Source organism: Jaculus jaculus, chromosome 2 (assembly GCF_020740685.1).
Source record: "Jaculus jaculus isolate mJacJac1 chromosome 2, mJacJac1.mat.Y.cur, whole genome shotgun sequence".
Lineage (NCBI taxonomy): Eukaryota > Metazoa > Chordata > Mammalia > Rodentia > Dipodidae > Jaculus > Jaculus jaculus.
In genome coordinates this window covers 111,087,568-111,102,319 of record NC_059103.1, presented here as the reverse complement: position 1 = coordinate 111,102,319, position 14,752 = coordinate 111,087,568, and the positions used below count along the sequence as shown (strand labels likewise).

Sequence of the window (14,752 nt, the reverse complement as noted above, 5' to 3'; positions counted from 1 at the left end):
GACTCACTAGCAGCAGTAGTACTGCAAAACAGAAGGGGATTAGACCCGCTCTTTCTATAGCAAGGAGGGCTTTGCCAGGCCCTGGGAAAACAATGCTGTTTTTTTTTGTTTTTTTTTTTTTAATTTTTTATCAACAACTCAGGAGTTGTCAGAGACAGCCTAGCCATGGTCCACAAGAGGCTAGAAGAGAGGGCTAAACTTAGACAGCAAAATCAAAACTGGTATGAATCTGTGTTTAATTGGTCCCCTTGGTTAACAACCCTAATTTCTTCCCTGACAGGTCCCCTTATCCTCACTGTTGCTGGCCCTCACTTATGGGCCCTGCATTATTAATGCCTTGGTCAATTTTGTTAAGGATCGCTTAGCCACAGTACAAAATTAACGGTCCTAAGGCAACAATACTAACCTTTAGACATATCTCAAGGTTTCAAGATGGGGCCATACTCAAGGGGGGAATAAAGGGACCAAACTGATGCCATGACAGGCTTCAGTAAAGTGCCACCCTAACTAGGCCTAAGTTTCAGTTTTCCAGAGAGGCAGGCAAGACTTCTGGGAAAGGGCAGGCTGTTAATCAACAGAGACCCTGACATGTGGCCAGAGAAGATAGCCACCCAGGGACTGAGTCAGATCCTGGAGACATGTCCAAACATTCCCAGACAAGTCCCTTTCTTGCCCCAACCAATCAAAGATGTACAACTGTTAACTGCTGCTTCCCTAGCCAATCATTTTTAAAGATTACCTGACCCCACCTGAAATTCCCCTAGTTGTGCTTAAAAGGGGCCTTGAGTGCGCCTCTCAGGGTGGCCATTTTGTATGAATGGTTGACCCCCACATGCTGTCTGATTCTACAGAATAATCGCTCTTTGCTTTTACATACTATTTGAGTCTGGGTCTTCAGTGATTTTTGGACCCTTACAGAACCTACTGATAAGAACCCATCACTTCCCATCAGGTCTTTGGAGGAATATTGTTTGAGGGAGCAGGTATGACCTTTTGCTAAGTTTTGTTTATTTCAACTTTCTGCTTATCTGACTTGAAAATTGTACCAACAGTCCTTTATTGAATATAGACTGTTGAAACACTTGCTATGTTATACATTAAGTTGTTTTAAAATAGTGTTATATGATTGTTTGCTGTGTTTTTCAATTTAGTGTGGATTTGCAGTGTGCTTTAACTTTTAAGGCTTGTGATGCCCCTTCACGACCTAGGCTTGGGACATCAGGGGGTGGGATGTTAGGAGCAATAATTAAAAGTAAAAATGGGATGTTAGAAGCAAGTTATAAGTAAAATGGGAACTTCTAGAAGCAATAATAAGAAGTAGAAATGGAGCACTCGGCTGTGACAAGGTCGCCATGGCAACCAGGGGCCAAGAACAGAGACTGACCAGAGACCCTCTGCGAGCTGATATGCAAATGAGCTAACCCTAAGGTGGTTAGCAGCAGCCAGAATGACTGAGGAAAAAATAGGTATAAGGACCCCAGCTAAGCCTCAGGAAATTGTCACTCAACTCCGAGAGGCAGACTCCCTCTCTCTCTCTCAATCCCTCTTTCTCTCTCCTCCCCCTCCCTCTCTCTCTCTCTCTCTCTCTCTCTCTCTCTCTGTGTTGACACCTGCCAGGAGAAGAAGCAGCAGCCCAGTGGGATTCCACTCCAGCCTAGAATGGAAAGAGCAAGGCCCAGACCCAGATGTCGCTGCCTGTGGACCAAGTGAAGTCCCTTGTGAGTGCCCCAGGGGGTTAAAGCCAGGAGGCTAGGGTAGTTGAGAGGATAAGAAAAAGGGAATTGGCTTAATTAACATGTGTGCAGAGTGAATAAAGTGTGTAAACTGAATCTACATAATCCACCTCTTGACTAATTACATGGCGACAGTATAATTCTTTCCAGTCCACCCATTGTCCTGCAAATTTATAACTTAATTTTTCTTTACAGCTGAATAAAGCTCCATTGTCTCTATGTGCCACATTTTCATTATTCAGTCATCAATTGGTGGATATTTGGGTTGATTTCATTTCCTGGTAACTGAATAGAGGAGCAATGAATATGAATGTGTAAATATCTGTGTAGTAGAATATAGATTCCTGTGGGTATATGCCCAGGACTGGTAGAGCTGAGTCATATGATAGTTTCATTTTTAGCTTTTTGAGAAACATCCACAGACTTCCACAGTGGCTGAATTTACTTACAGTCCACCAACGGTGAATAAGAGTCCCCCTTTCTCCACAACCTTATCAGCATTAGTTGTCATTAGTTTTTTTCTTTTTTAATTAATTATTTATTTATTTGAGAGCGACAGACACAGAGAGAAAGACAGATAGAGGGAGAGAGAGAATGGGCGCGCCAGGGCTTCCAGCCTCTGCAAACGAACTCCAGACGCGTGCGCCCCCTTGTGCATCTGGCTAACGTGGGACCTGGGGAACCGAGCCTTGAACCGGGGTCCTTAGGCTTCACAGGCAAGAGCTTAACCGCTAAGCCATCTCTCCAGCCCAGTTTTTTTCTTTTTTTTAACAATAGGTATTTTGACTAGGGTGATAATTTATTAAATGTTTTAGGTTTCTTTTTGTTTTACAGTTTGTCATAATAGCTGGCTAAGATGTCCCATCCTGTATAATTCTTTTTTTAAAAAAAATTTATTTATTTATTTGAGAGAGAGAGAGAGAGAGAGAGAGAGAGAGAGGGAGAGGGAGGGAGGGAGGGAGGAATGAAAGGGCAGAATGAATGGGCACACTAGCCACTGCAAACAAACTCCAGATGCATGCACCCCCTTGTGCATCTGGCTTCCATAGGTCCTTTGGCTTTGCAGACAAACACCGTAACCACTAAGTTATCTCTCCAGCTCCTATTGTGTATAGTTCTTATTCATAGTGATAGTTTCCTTTGCTGTGAAGAAACTTTTTACAGTTGTGATTCATAATCAGCTACTTTTTAGCTTACCTATCAATTGCAATAATCACATGCATGATTCATTTAAAAGCATTAATTTCTTAATCTGCCAGTCTCACCAGCCCATGAAAGTTGTTTTCTTTTAAAGAAAAAAAGAGAAAAAAATCCTTGCATCTCTTAAGTTCTGATGACATCAATTTGATGTGTGCAAGTTGATGAAAAGGTGTTTTGCTTTTGTCCAAGAGCGAGCTGCAGCATATGTGCTCACTACACTGTGGCAGATCTAGGAGTACTCGTCCCCAGAGGGAGGCCCCCAGGTCTGCGGTCTGAGCAGACTTTGGTTTAGTAGTGGAGCCGTGGAGCTGGTTTTGTTTGCATCTTGTGTGGTTCTTCAAACTAAGACTGCCCCAGCTCTCCTGCAGTTATGCAGATTTGGATGATTAGTGCTTGAAGAGCTACCTCTGAGAAATTGTTGTTTGCTCTCTTTCTTTTAGGAGAAGCTTTGTGGCTCTCAGTCTTACTCCTTTTCTCCTTGGTGATATTTAGCCTTGTGTTGCAAGCAGAGCCTAACACATTTTTGGTTGGCAACTTAATGACTGCCAAGAACATTGACTGCAAATTAATCTGAGCAGAGAAAGCCAAGGACTGATATAAAGCCAAGGGCTGATGCTTATTTTATTTGTTCTTTTGAGACAGGGGTCTACTCTATTGCCCAGGCTGGTCTCAAACTCCTGTGCGCACGTGATCCTCCCAGATAGCTACAGGTGTGTGTCATTGTTCATACTCATTTGATATTTATTTTTAAAATGACCTTTTGTTGAGACATGGACTTGCTTTATAGTTTAGGCTGGCCTTGGACTTGTGATCCTCCTGCCTCAGCTCCTTGAGAGCTGGGATTTACAAAGTTAGGCTACCATGGTTTATTTTTAAATGTGTGTTTAAAAAAAAAATGCGACCTGAAAGACCTGCCAAAGATAAACCAAGCCTACACTAGTTAAAGCAAATCTAGTATGCATTTTAAATTTATTTATTTTTATTAATTAGTTTTGTACTCAGTGAATACAGTCAAGTTGGTACCATTGCTAGGTTCATCTGTGTCCTACCCCCTCCTCCTGGCCCTTCCTTATTGACGTATATGGGTATATGTGGAGTTAGCCCACAATTATGGGTAGAAGTGTCTCTGTGTATCATGACCCAACGTGTGGCTCTGACATTCTTTCTGCCCCCTCTTCCACAAAATTTCCCTGAGTCATGTTGGGTTCATTTTTGGTCTGATTCAGTGATGAGGTGTTGGGAGCCTCTGTGTCTCTGGATATCTTATTTGGTAGGAGTTGATTGTTTTCTGTGTTGATCTCCTTCGCCCTTGTGCTGGTACCTGGTTCACCAAGAAAACAGCACCCTTCCTTGTTTCACCAATTATTCTTAGTTTCAGCTGTGGCCCTTTTGAGGTATGATGGGGTGGTTCTCTCCTTAGGATCTGTGTCTATCTAAAAAAAGAAGCAGATTCTTCAATGGAGAGTAAAGTTAGCAACAGGCAAATGGGATAACCCTTAAATTTAATAGGTGTAGGCCCTCTTGTAGCCCATGATTGTTGGTAGTTTGCTAATGGAGAGTGGGCTCATTTTTGGAAATGGTTCTGACTTGTTTCCCAGCTCCAGCTATGGATCCTGTTCCACTGAACAGATCAGTTAGCCAAATCAAGAGCAGTTGGTTTCCCACCATGGCTGTGCACCACTATTGCACTTGTGTGTGACAGGTTATTTGCTGCCAAGTAGGTTAGACCATGAGTTGCTTGCACTAGTATGCATTTCTAAAGGGAGGCACAGGGACCTGCTGTACACTGTGCAGGAGCTAGGGGTGCACTTCCTCAGAGAAAAGCACCCAGATCTATCTGAGCCAATTTTGGTTAATTTGCAGTAATGAAAGATCTTTATTGAGTAACACTATCTCAATAAGAGAGTACATTATCAGCCGAATGATGTTTCTATGAAACAAAAGGTGGGAGACTATTTATTAGCTGGGGCACACTAAGGAAAAAGGCACTGGAAGACCTAAAGTGTTGGAATGTGTTGAAGGGTGTGACGAGGCCATTTAAGTCTTTAAATTGGTACGTATCCCAAGGAGAAACAAACTTCTTAGTAATGGGAAGTAGTAGTGCAAGTTGAAGGCAAGACACCTCTTACAAGCATTAGGGGTTGAATTATTTTCCTGAATGTTTGCTTTTCAAAGAGATAGTTTCAAAATCCTCCAGGAAATGGTTTGGTGGTAGGCTTACATCTCAAGGGGTTGAGAAAGAATTATAATTACAAGCTTTCTTTTTTTAAATGTTTTATTTTTTATGTTTATTTATTTATTTATCAGAGAAAGAAGGGGGAGAGAGAGGGGGGGGGAGGGGAAGAGAGGGAGCGAGGGATGGAGGGAGGGAGGGAGAAAGGGAGAGGAGGTGTGCCAGGGCCTCTAGCCACTGCAAAGGAACTCCAGATGTGTGGGCCTCCTTGTGCACTTCGCTAATGTGGGTCCTGGGGAATCGACCCTGAGTCCTCTGGCTTTGCAGGCAAACGCCTGAACCACTAATCCATCCCTCCAGCCCAATTACAAGCTTTCTAAAGTAATTGCTGTATGAGGGGGTCAGGGGCCTATGTGGCTATAACCAGGTTTGGGCTGGAAAAAAATAGTAAAATTTCCAAACTGAAGTTTTCTTTTCCCTTTTTTTTCTTTTCACAATTTTTATTAACATTTTCCATGATTATTAAAAATATCCCATGGTAATACCCTCCCTCCCCACCCCACGCTTTCCCCTTTGAAATTCCATTCTCCACCATATTACCTCCCCATCTCAATCACTGTAGTTACATATATACAATACCAACCTATTAAGTACCCTCCTCCCTTCCTTTCTCTTCCCTTTATATCTCCTTTTTAACTTACTGGCCTCTGCTACTAAGTATTTCCCTACTCACACAGAAGCCCAGTCATCTGTAGCTAGGATCCACATATGAAGGAGAACATGTGGTGCTTGGCTTTCTGGACCTGGGTTACCTCACTTAGTATAAACCTTTCCAGATCCATCCATTTTTTTATGCAAATTTCATAACTTCATTTTTCTTTACTCCATTGTATAAATGTGCCACATCTTCATTATCTACTCATCAGTTGAGGGACATCTAGGCTGGTTCCATTTCCCAGCTATTATAAATTGAGCAGCAATAAACATGGTTGAGGATGTACTTCTAAGGAAATGAGATGAGTCCTTATATAGGCCTAGTAGTGCTATAGCTGGGTCATATGGTAGATCAATCTTTAACTGTTTTAGGAACCTCCACACTGATCTCCTCAATGGCTGGACCAGATTGCATTTCCACCAGCAGTGTAGAAGGGTTCCTCTTTTTCCACATCCCCGCCAATATTTATAACCATTTGTTTTCATGATGGTAGCCAATCTGACAGGAGTAAGATGGAATCTCAATGTAGTTTTAATCTGCATTTCCCTGATGACTAGTGATGTAGAACATTTTTTTAGATGCTTATATGCCATTCGTATTTCTTCCTTTGCGTGCGGCGAACCCCCTGACCAGCAGGAGAAGAACGACCAGCAAATGAAGATCCTTCTTGATCACACTTTATTGGAGAGCCTCTTGGTTAACAGGAAAGCTGATGGCGAGGGGCCGGGGCGCGGGAGTGTAGCTGCTTTTATAGGGTGTAGCACTACGAGGCACCTACGGATTGGCTGCCACCTGTTCACCCACCACCCAGGGCCACGGGATAGGCCCAGGGTGCATTACATCACGCACATGCGCAGCATCAAGCACGACTGCCGCTAAGACATGACCAAGTAAGGAGTTGATTGTCCTGCCCCTTGGCAGGAAGTAAGCGCCATCTTGTAATGGCGACTGTCTCAGCTCCTCACATTTGCGAATGCTCTATTTAGCTCCATAGCCCATTTTTTGATTGGCTTGTTTGATTCCTTATTATTTAATTTTTTTGGTTCTTTGTATATCCTAGATATTAATCCTCTATCAGATATATAGCTGGTGAAGATTTTTTCCCATTCTGTAGGTTGCCTCTTTGCTTTTATCACTGTGTCCTTTGCAGTGCAAAAATCTTTGTAATTTCATGAGGTCCCAGTGATTAATCTGTGGTTTTATTGACTGAGTAATTGGGGTTGTATTCAAAACATCTTTGCCAAGACCAATATGTTGAAGGGTTCCCCCTAATTTTTCTTCTAGCTGTTTCAGAGATTCAGGTCTGATGTTAAGGTCTTTAATCCATTTGGACTTAATTCTTGTGCATGGAGAGAGAGAAGAATCTATTTTCATCCTTCTACAGATATATCCAGTTTTCCCCAACACCATTTGCTGAAGAGGCTGTCTTTTCTCCAATGAGGTTTTCTTTTTTCTTTTTTTCCCCCTAGGCAGGTATTTTAAGGGGTGTTGGATACTCACAAAAACAAGGCCAAGCTAGGAGCAGAGTTAAGTTTCTTAGTGTCATTATGTACCATGTAATGCAGCTTTCAGCACAATGGTTGTTTGAACACTTGATCCATCTGGCTTTAAAAATAGTCAAAGCTGGGGTGTCTGCGTCTGAACTGCACAGCTGGCCATGTATTTAAAACTTACAAATTTATCACATTAATAGGTCAGAAAGCCAGAATGTGAACTGCTTTGAACAGGCTAGTTTCCAACTTTCAATTTGGCTAATTTGTGCCAATAGAGTTTATTATCCAGACTGTGTGGCTATTGCACAGCTTTTCTACTCTGCCACGGGTTTCCTGGGTCACAGCAGGGTAAGCTTCCTGACATTTGGTAACTACAAGGAATGACTGGGGGAAAAGGACTGCAGTTTGGGTTGCAATCTCTTCTCCCTCATTTTCCCAGTCACGCATTATTCATATGACAGCCACACGTGGTAAGCAACTCCTTCAGGTCATGAAAATGTAGGGCAGCAAACTTCTCCCAGATCTTTCTCTATTTACACTTTCGTCTTCATAAAGTTCAGTGGGCCCACGATTCCCTTTCTTTTGCCCTGTCCGGGGAGTTTCCTGCGTCTTGCCCCAAGTACGCCTGTGCAGATCAGGACGTCGCAAAAAGCAGGCGCGACCAAGTCTGCGCGGCTTGTGTTTTGCGGCAGAGCCGTAAAGCGCGTCCGCATGCCTGGGCGGCTGTGGGGCTCGAAGCGCTGGTCCCTGCTTTTGGCACGGGTGGGGTTGGGGGTTCCTGGGCGTTCCTTGTTGGCGTGGACGTCCGGGTCCCACTGGGGGACGCGCTGGGCGATTATTTCGGGAGCATTCCAGCTCTTTACGTACCCATAGCTAGACGTAGCTACGCCCGCGATCGGGGACGGCCGGGTCCTAGTGCCCGCCGGAGCCCCGGAGCCGGCGGAGGCCCAGGCCCGAGCGTAGGGCGAGCCCGCCGCGCCGAGCCGGCCGCCGGGCGCCCATGGCCGGACGCTCCCTGGGAAAGGCTTTAGCCACGGTGTCCTTGTCAGTGGCCCTCGCGTCCGTGACTGTCAGGTCCTCAGGCGGTCGCAGCATCCCCGTGTCCAGGTATAAAGAATGCCCGTGGAGTTCGGGCTCCTGTCTCTAGTCCTTGGGCTGGGGATGGGGTTGGGAACCCCCACGTCCCATTCGGGAGGCTGCTGTACGCTTTTCCGACTCCCGGGTTTTTAATAGCCACCTACAGAATCTTTTTCTAAAGGTCTCAGAATGTCTTTTGAGGAAATTGCTCACACGGACCTTTTCTTGACCTCTGATTAAGAAATTTGTCGTCCTTCGTAAGTCACCAACATGATCACCAGAGAGTTTAAATAGCATGTGTTGTATTGCCCCGCACTATTTTCTTGTATGATTAATAATACATATCATGAATTGTGTGTATGTGTGTGCATATATAAGACATATATATTCCCATTTGTATATGGTGTACATGTATATATATTTAATAATATATTAATGTATATAAATATATATAGTATATATTTCCATTATTGGGGGAAACAGACATTGCTTTCTCTACACAGAAGAGTGGGTTAACTATCGGCTCTTGGAACTACGTTGTATACATTACAGTTGAGGTGAACCAGTGCCAGGTGGGTAGATGGGAGCCCTTCTCTTTCCCAGACATTAGGCAGTGGTGCAGCAGATTATCTACTGGATGTAATTTCTTCAACTTTATTTAGTTGACTTGTAGAGTTCTTAGGTTTGTTTTGTTTGTTTGTTTTAGTTCTCAAAGGTAATTATTGACAGTAATAGACCCTTTAGAAAGAACAGAAAAACAAGTTTGATTTTATCTTGGGGACAGGCATAACTATTGCCAACTTTTAATTTTGAAGAAGAAAGAAGATTAATTTCCATGGTTCTTTGTAGATATTCTTAAATATAATTAGTTCTACTGTAGTCTGTAGGCCAATAATGATGCAGGATTTGGGGGTTCAGGAAGGGCCCCCCAGGATTTATAAACCCCAAGTTTTGGGTTCAGTCCTATCTTTAATAAAGAATTAATAAAGATGGACTCAAGAAGGATAAATTATAAATTATTAAGTTAATTTAGGGGAAAGAAGGGTTTATTTAAGGGAGCTTGGGATTTAAGAGAAAGTGAGGCCTCTCAAGAGAGATTAGACATGGATTTAAGAGAAACTGAGGCTTTTAAAGAGATTAGAGTAAAGCCACAAATGTGTAGAAGGTAAGAGAAACTGAGGCTTTTAAGGGCGGATTAGAGTCAAGTCGCAAATGTGTGGAATGTAAGAGAAAGGGAGGCCTTTAATGAGGGCTCATAGGCACGTAGAAAGTTCACCTAAGAGAAATTGGGGCCTACTGAGGCTTTTAAATAGAGACTAGAGTAAAGCTACAAGCATGTGGGATGTAGAATTTAGGAGCTTGTGTAAGGAGACTTAGAAGGAACACACATGGCATCTTCTGTGTGCTTTTCCCCATGGAAGAAAATTACAAGATAAATGGTGGTGACTTAAGGAAGATAGCAGGGAGAAAATATCAAAGCAGAGATGAAGAAATTTAGAGGAAAAATGAGAATGAAGAGAGTTACACTCATGGTACCCCGCGTTTAAAGAAATTACACAGCAAGCCTAGAGTGGGTTAGCGCACCCATGTGGTAGATAAGGAGTGTAAGGGAAGTATGCACATGTTAGATTGGGAGACCAGAGGAAAATCATACAAGTAATCAAAGTGGGAAATTATTCCAAACTATAAAGCAGAGACAAGCAGAAAAGTTCATATCAAAAAACAATGCTGTGCTCTTCTTCCCAGATGGGTGGGGGTAGAGGCCAGACTCATGAATGTCTGAGCAGAGATGAGAGAGGATCCAGAGAGACCCATATACATACACACAGAGGGATGCACAGGGGGAAGGACTGGAAGGCCCCAGCCTTTACTGCATCAGATTCAGGCATGCAAAAGGAAGACCCTTGGAGGGTGAACCCCAGGGCCAGTGCCCCTGGACTGTCTGTCTTAGGTAGCATGCTACTCTGGGCAGCAGGGGGTGCTGTAGATCAGTCTTGATCAGAGTTCCATACCTGCCAGGGGGAGGTGGCATGTGGGGTGTCACCTCCTGGTTCTCTTTGGGCCTCAATCCCTTAACTGAAACTGCTTTTTCAAAAAAGCCGTTTTTCCCTATCCTCCTTCACTATGGTTCTGTCCATTTTTCATCTTCCTGACATTGGTTAAAATCCCTCACTCACTAATGGTGTCCTACTCCCTCTGCTGCCATGGATTTAATTTTCCTTTATATGTCTTGACCTTTCAGTGGACACTTTGGCAGGGAAGGAATTATTCATGTATGTGCTCTCTGGAGGTCACTAGTGCTATTTTTGTTAGTTGTCGCCAGAACAATGTAAAGCAGTTTGGCAGTTATTCTTTTGTTTATTTAAAAATATTTTTATTTGTTTATAAGCAGAGAGATATGGAGAGGAGACAGAATGGACATGCAGGTCCTCCACTGCAGATGGTTGTGTCACTGTGTGCATCTGGCTTTATGTGTGTACTGGGGAATTGAACTCGGGTGGTTAGACTCTATAGTCAAGTGCCTTAACCTCTGAGTCATCTATACAGCCCTTATTCTTTATTTTAATGAGGCTGGTTACCTTAAGCTAAAAGAGGTGATTCTAGCTCAGAAACTTCATATTGGCTCAGAAGAAAAGGCTGAAAGTTAAGCCACCAAAGTGATAGATTTTGGGGGTTGGGATAGAGGCACCAAAACAGTTTCTTGAGTTCTTGCATTTTAAGACTTTATTGTAATGATAGAGAGAAAGTGGGTAAGAGGGAGAGGGAGAGAGGAAAAAAGAGAGGGAAGGAGAGAGGCACAGGGGTGGGTGGGAAAGAGAGACATGCATGCACCAGGGAACAGGGAAGCCAAAGAGGAATTTATAGGAACAAGAGGTGGCAGGGGGAGTTTTGTGGGATCATGGGACATGTGATCATATCTGTGACTACTTCCTGCTAGATTGGGACATGGCTTCCCCGTCTCAGGGTGTCTGACTTCGAGGCTGATATCTGTGCTTCCACATTAGGATGACATTATCTACATGGGCCTGTATGGCTTGTTGGGTGAATCTGGTTAACAGATGAATTATAGATGAGCCCATGGATATAAGTCATTAGAGGGGTGACAACAGGAGTGAGCCCTGAGACCCAGTTTTGAAACCATTTGTTCCACAACTCTGAGGACTATTGTCTAATTTTTGAGGCATGTTCAGCTAATGTATCTAGAACTAGCCCAGGTTGGTTTGCATAAAAAAAGCATTCTTCTTCTAATAGGAAAGAAAGTCCTCTTTTTTCTGCTGCTAGGAGGGCTAAGCCTCTCCTGTTTTGGAGTGTGACTTCTGCTAGGAAATCTATCTGGTCTCAGATTTTTAAAAATTTTATTTATTTATTTATTAGAGACAAAGAGAGGGGGAGAGAGTGTGTGTATGTGTGTGTGAGAATGGGCATGCCAGGGACTCTAGCCCCTGCAAACCAACTCCAGATGCATGTGCCACCATGTGCATCTAGCTTATATGGGACCTGGAAAATCGAACCTGGGCACTTAGGCTTCTCAGGCATGTGCCTTAACTGCTAAGCCATCTCTTCAGCCCTGGTCTCAGATTCATATTGGGCCTTGGGATAGCCCATAAAAACTTTCCTATATATCTCATGATAATGATACTAGGTTATAGTGGTGATCAAACCTGCTACTCCTATGATAATGCCTGCTGTTATTCTAGGGCTACAAGGAGTGGAATAAAAGTGGGAAGTCATGTTCTTCATGTGAGTCTATTTAGTGAGTCAGGGAAACCTTGGTTTTTGGAGCCACATCTATGTTTGGGGGTAAGTATATCAAGGTGCTAGTTCCAATCCATCAGTGGGGAGACAGATAGGCTGAGGTGCCACAGAAGAAGAAAATGCCTTGTTCCCAGATGGAGAGAGAGAGAGAGAGAGTGAGAGCGAGTGCACGCACAACATATAGCTAGCCCTGTTGGGATGAAGGGTGGCAGCAGGACTAGGGTTTGAAGCATTTTGAAAAGGGTAAGAAGTGCTTGGGTGTGTCTGGCTAATAATCGTTTGCAGTTCTGTGTGGATTCCTCATTTATTGGCAGCTATGGAAAGAGGCTTGTGATGGTACCAGGGCATCCCCAACAGTAGAAGGATCCAGGGGGATCCAGTCTGTTTGGTAAAGAGGAAGAAACTGAACTTGAGAAGCTAAAGGTTGAGAGGATTTTCCCTGTGCTGTGTGGGTGGTGCACAGCTACTGAAGGGTGCTCAGTGTCCCAAACTATAGGATTAACTTTAACTGTCAAAGGATCTGGTAAGGAGAGAGGGGGTGAAGTCTGCGCTGGGCTGAGGAGGAGAATTTTCAATCTGGCAAAATAGTAGCATGAATCTTAGGTACCTTGACCTAGGAGTGGACGAGGGTAGGGAGGAATGAGATCCCAAAGGAGTAGGATGATTTTTCTAGGACACAGGGAAGTGACTCAGTCCTGTATGTCTTTAGATCAGAAATCAGAGAGACTAGAGGTGAGACAAGCATGCTTGTGTCCCATCTGGTGTTGGGCAGTGAAGTTCTGGGGACCTTTTCCTGTTGGGGTATGTACCTGGCTTGGAGCTGAGTTCTGAAGGGAGTGGGTGTTCCAAAGACTCAATAATCTCTCCAGAGAGTGGGAAGCCAGTGTTGTGTGTGGAAAGAGCTACCGAAAAGGCAGAAGGAAGACAGGGGTGAGTGGGGAGTCCAAGAAGACAGTTGGTTAGTAATACCTCTATATGTGAGTTCCTGCACCATCCTTGTTAGTTTGGATATGGAAATAGAGGGCTCTGGGAGTTTCTTGTTCCCAAGATTGTATTTTAGCACCAGGAAAGAGAGTGGTGGGAATAAGAGCCAGACAAAGGGACTCTGTACCTCCTAGTTGAAGAGAAAAGGAAAAGGGGAAGACCTTGCCTGAGCTGTGTGGGTTACTTGTGACATGAATGGGTGAGGGCCACTGAGTCTGCTGCACTTTTTGGGAAAGTGAGACTTTGAATTGCATCTCTATTCAGAAGCAGCAGAAGTTGTTTTTCCTTTCAGCTCAGGTGCAGAGAGGCTTAGTCAATTACTATAATAGTTTAGGTAGGGGTTCTAAGATCCCAGACCTAAACTGCACATACATAGGGGGAGTGGGGAAAGTCAAATCTCTTTGATATCTCAGTTACTACACTAATAGGAGGGGCTCCAGAGTCCCTGCCTAGTATAGTGGGTTCACCACAGAGTTAAATGCAAGGTGCAGAGATTGCCCACATGCCTGCCCTTAAGCAGAAACACTAGCTTCCCCTTGTCAGCATCCCACACAGTGGTGCATGTGTTACAACTGATGAACCTGCACTGGTCAGCATAGCCAGAGTCTCACAGTTTGGATTAGGTTCACTCTTGAGGTACTTTTGGGCTTGGAAAAATGTACACTTGCATGTTTGTGTCATAATTCATGTCATAGTTGGTATAATGTTGAAGAGGGCTAGGAGCAGTGTAGCCAGCAGTCCTTAAGGGTTAACAATTTTCTTTTAAAAATTATTTTTGGTTTATTTTTATTTATTTATTTGAGAGTTACAGACAGAAAGAGGCAGAGAGAGAGAGAATGGGCGTTCCAGGCTTCCAGCCACTGCAGACGAATTCCAGATGTGTGCGCCCCCTTGTGCATCTGGCTAATGTGGGTCCTGGGGAAGGGAGCCTCGAACCAGGGTCCTTAGGCTTCGCAGGCAAGCGCTTAACCGCTAAGCCATCTCTCCAGCCCATTTTTCATCTTAAAAAGGTAAATACATAGTTTTTCCAAAGTGCAGATATAGGATCCTTCATACCTGTCTTTATTTGATGTGTCCCTTTTTCCGTTTCTATATTAAAACACATTTTTGTTGTTATCTTCTTCCAGTTGATGGAGTCTAGGGGTGTTGCGTTTGTTTTCTCTGTTGACAAAACTCAAAAAAATGTTTAAAATAATAAAGTTTATTTTAAAGTAAGAGGCAAAGGAAACAGAGAGAACAGACTCCTCTAGGAGGTGGGGATTCCAGTGCTGGAAAATCCACAGTTCCTTTGGGAACTGGGCTTTTATTGAGTAGTAAAGCTTGCCTGTCTAGAGTCTATGATTGGTCAGTTTAAATGAAGGTGAAAGCACTGATTGGTACATAATGCATTCAGTACTGTGCAGGTCCCAGACAGCCCGCCAAGCCAGCCTGCCAGTGGGAAAATTCACCCAGGCTGGAAAGAAGGAGGAAGTAGGGTCCCCTTTTTCACCATTTTGGGTTAGAATATAGTCACTTACCAAGGGCCCCTTTTCCCTATCTATCTGCCTTTCCAAGGAATCATCTAGCTCCTGCTTGCTGTGTTTCGCTACCTCTGCTGCTTTTGTCTTTTCTTTTTCTTCTT

General features: G+C 43.7%; 1 protein-coding gene across 2 annotated transcripts in view; it reads left to right on the top strand.

Moving 5' to 3' along the window:
- Window positions 1–8,015: 8,015 nt before the first annotated feature.
- Nudt9 (nudix hydrolase 9) overlaps window positions 8,016–14,752 on the top strand; it is a 47,491-nt gene continuing 40,754 nt past the window's right edge. For both annotated transcript variants that reach the window (XM_045143473.1, XM_004661604.2), the window contains exon 1: window positions 8,016–8,421. In XM_045143473.1, the coding sequence (XP_044999408.1) occupies window positions 8,315–8,421 (107 nt within the window). In that variant the 5' untranslated portion in view covers window positions 8,016–8,314. The remainder of the gene's footprint in view (window positions 8,422–14,752) is intronic.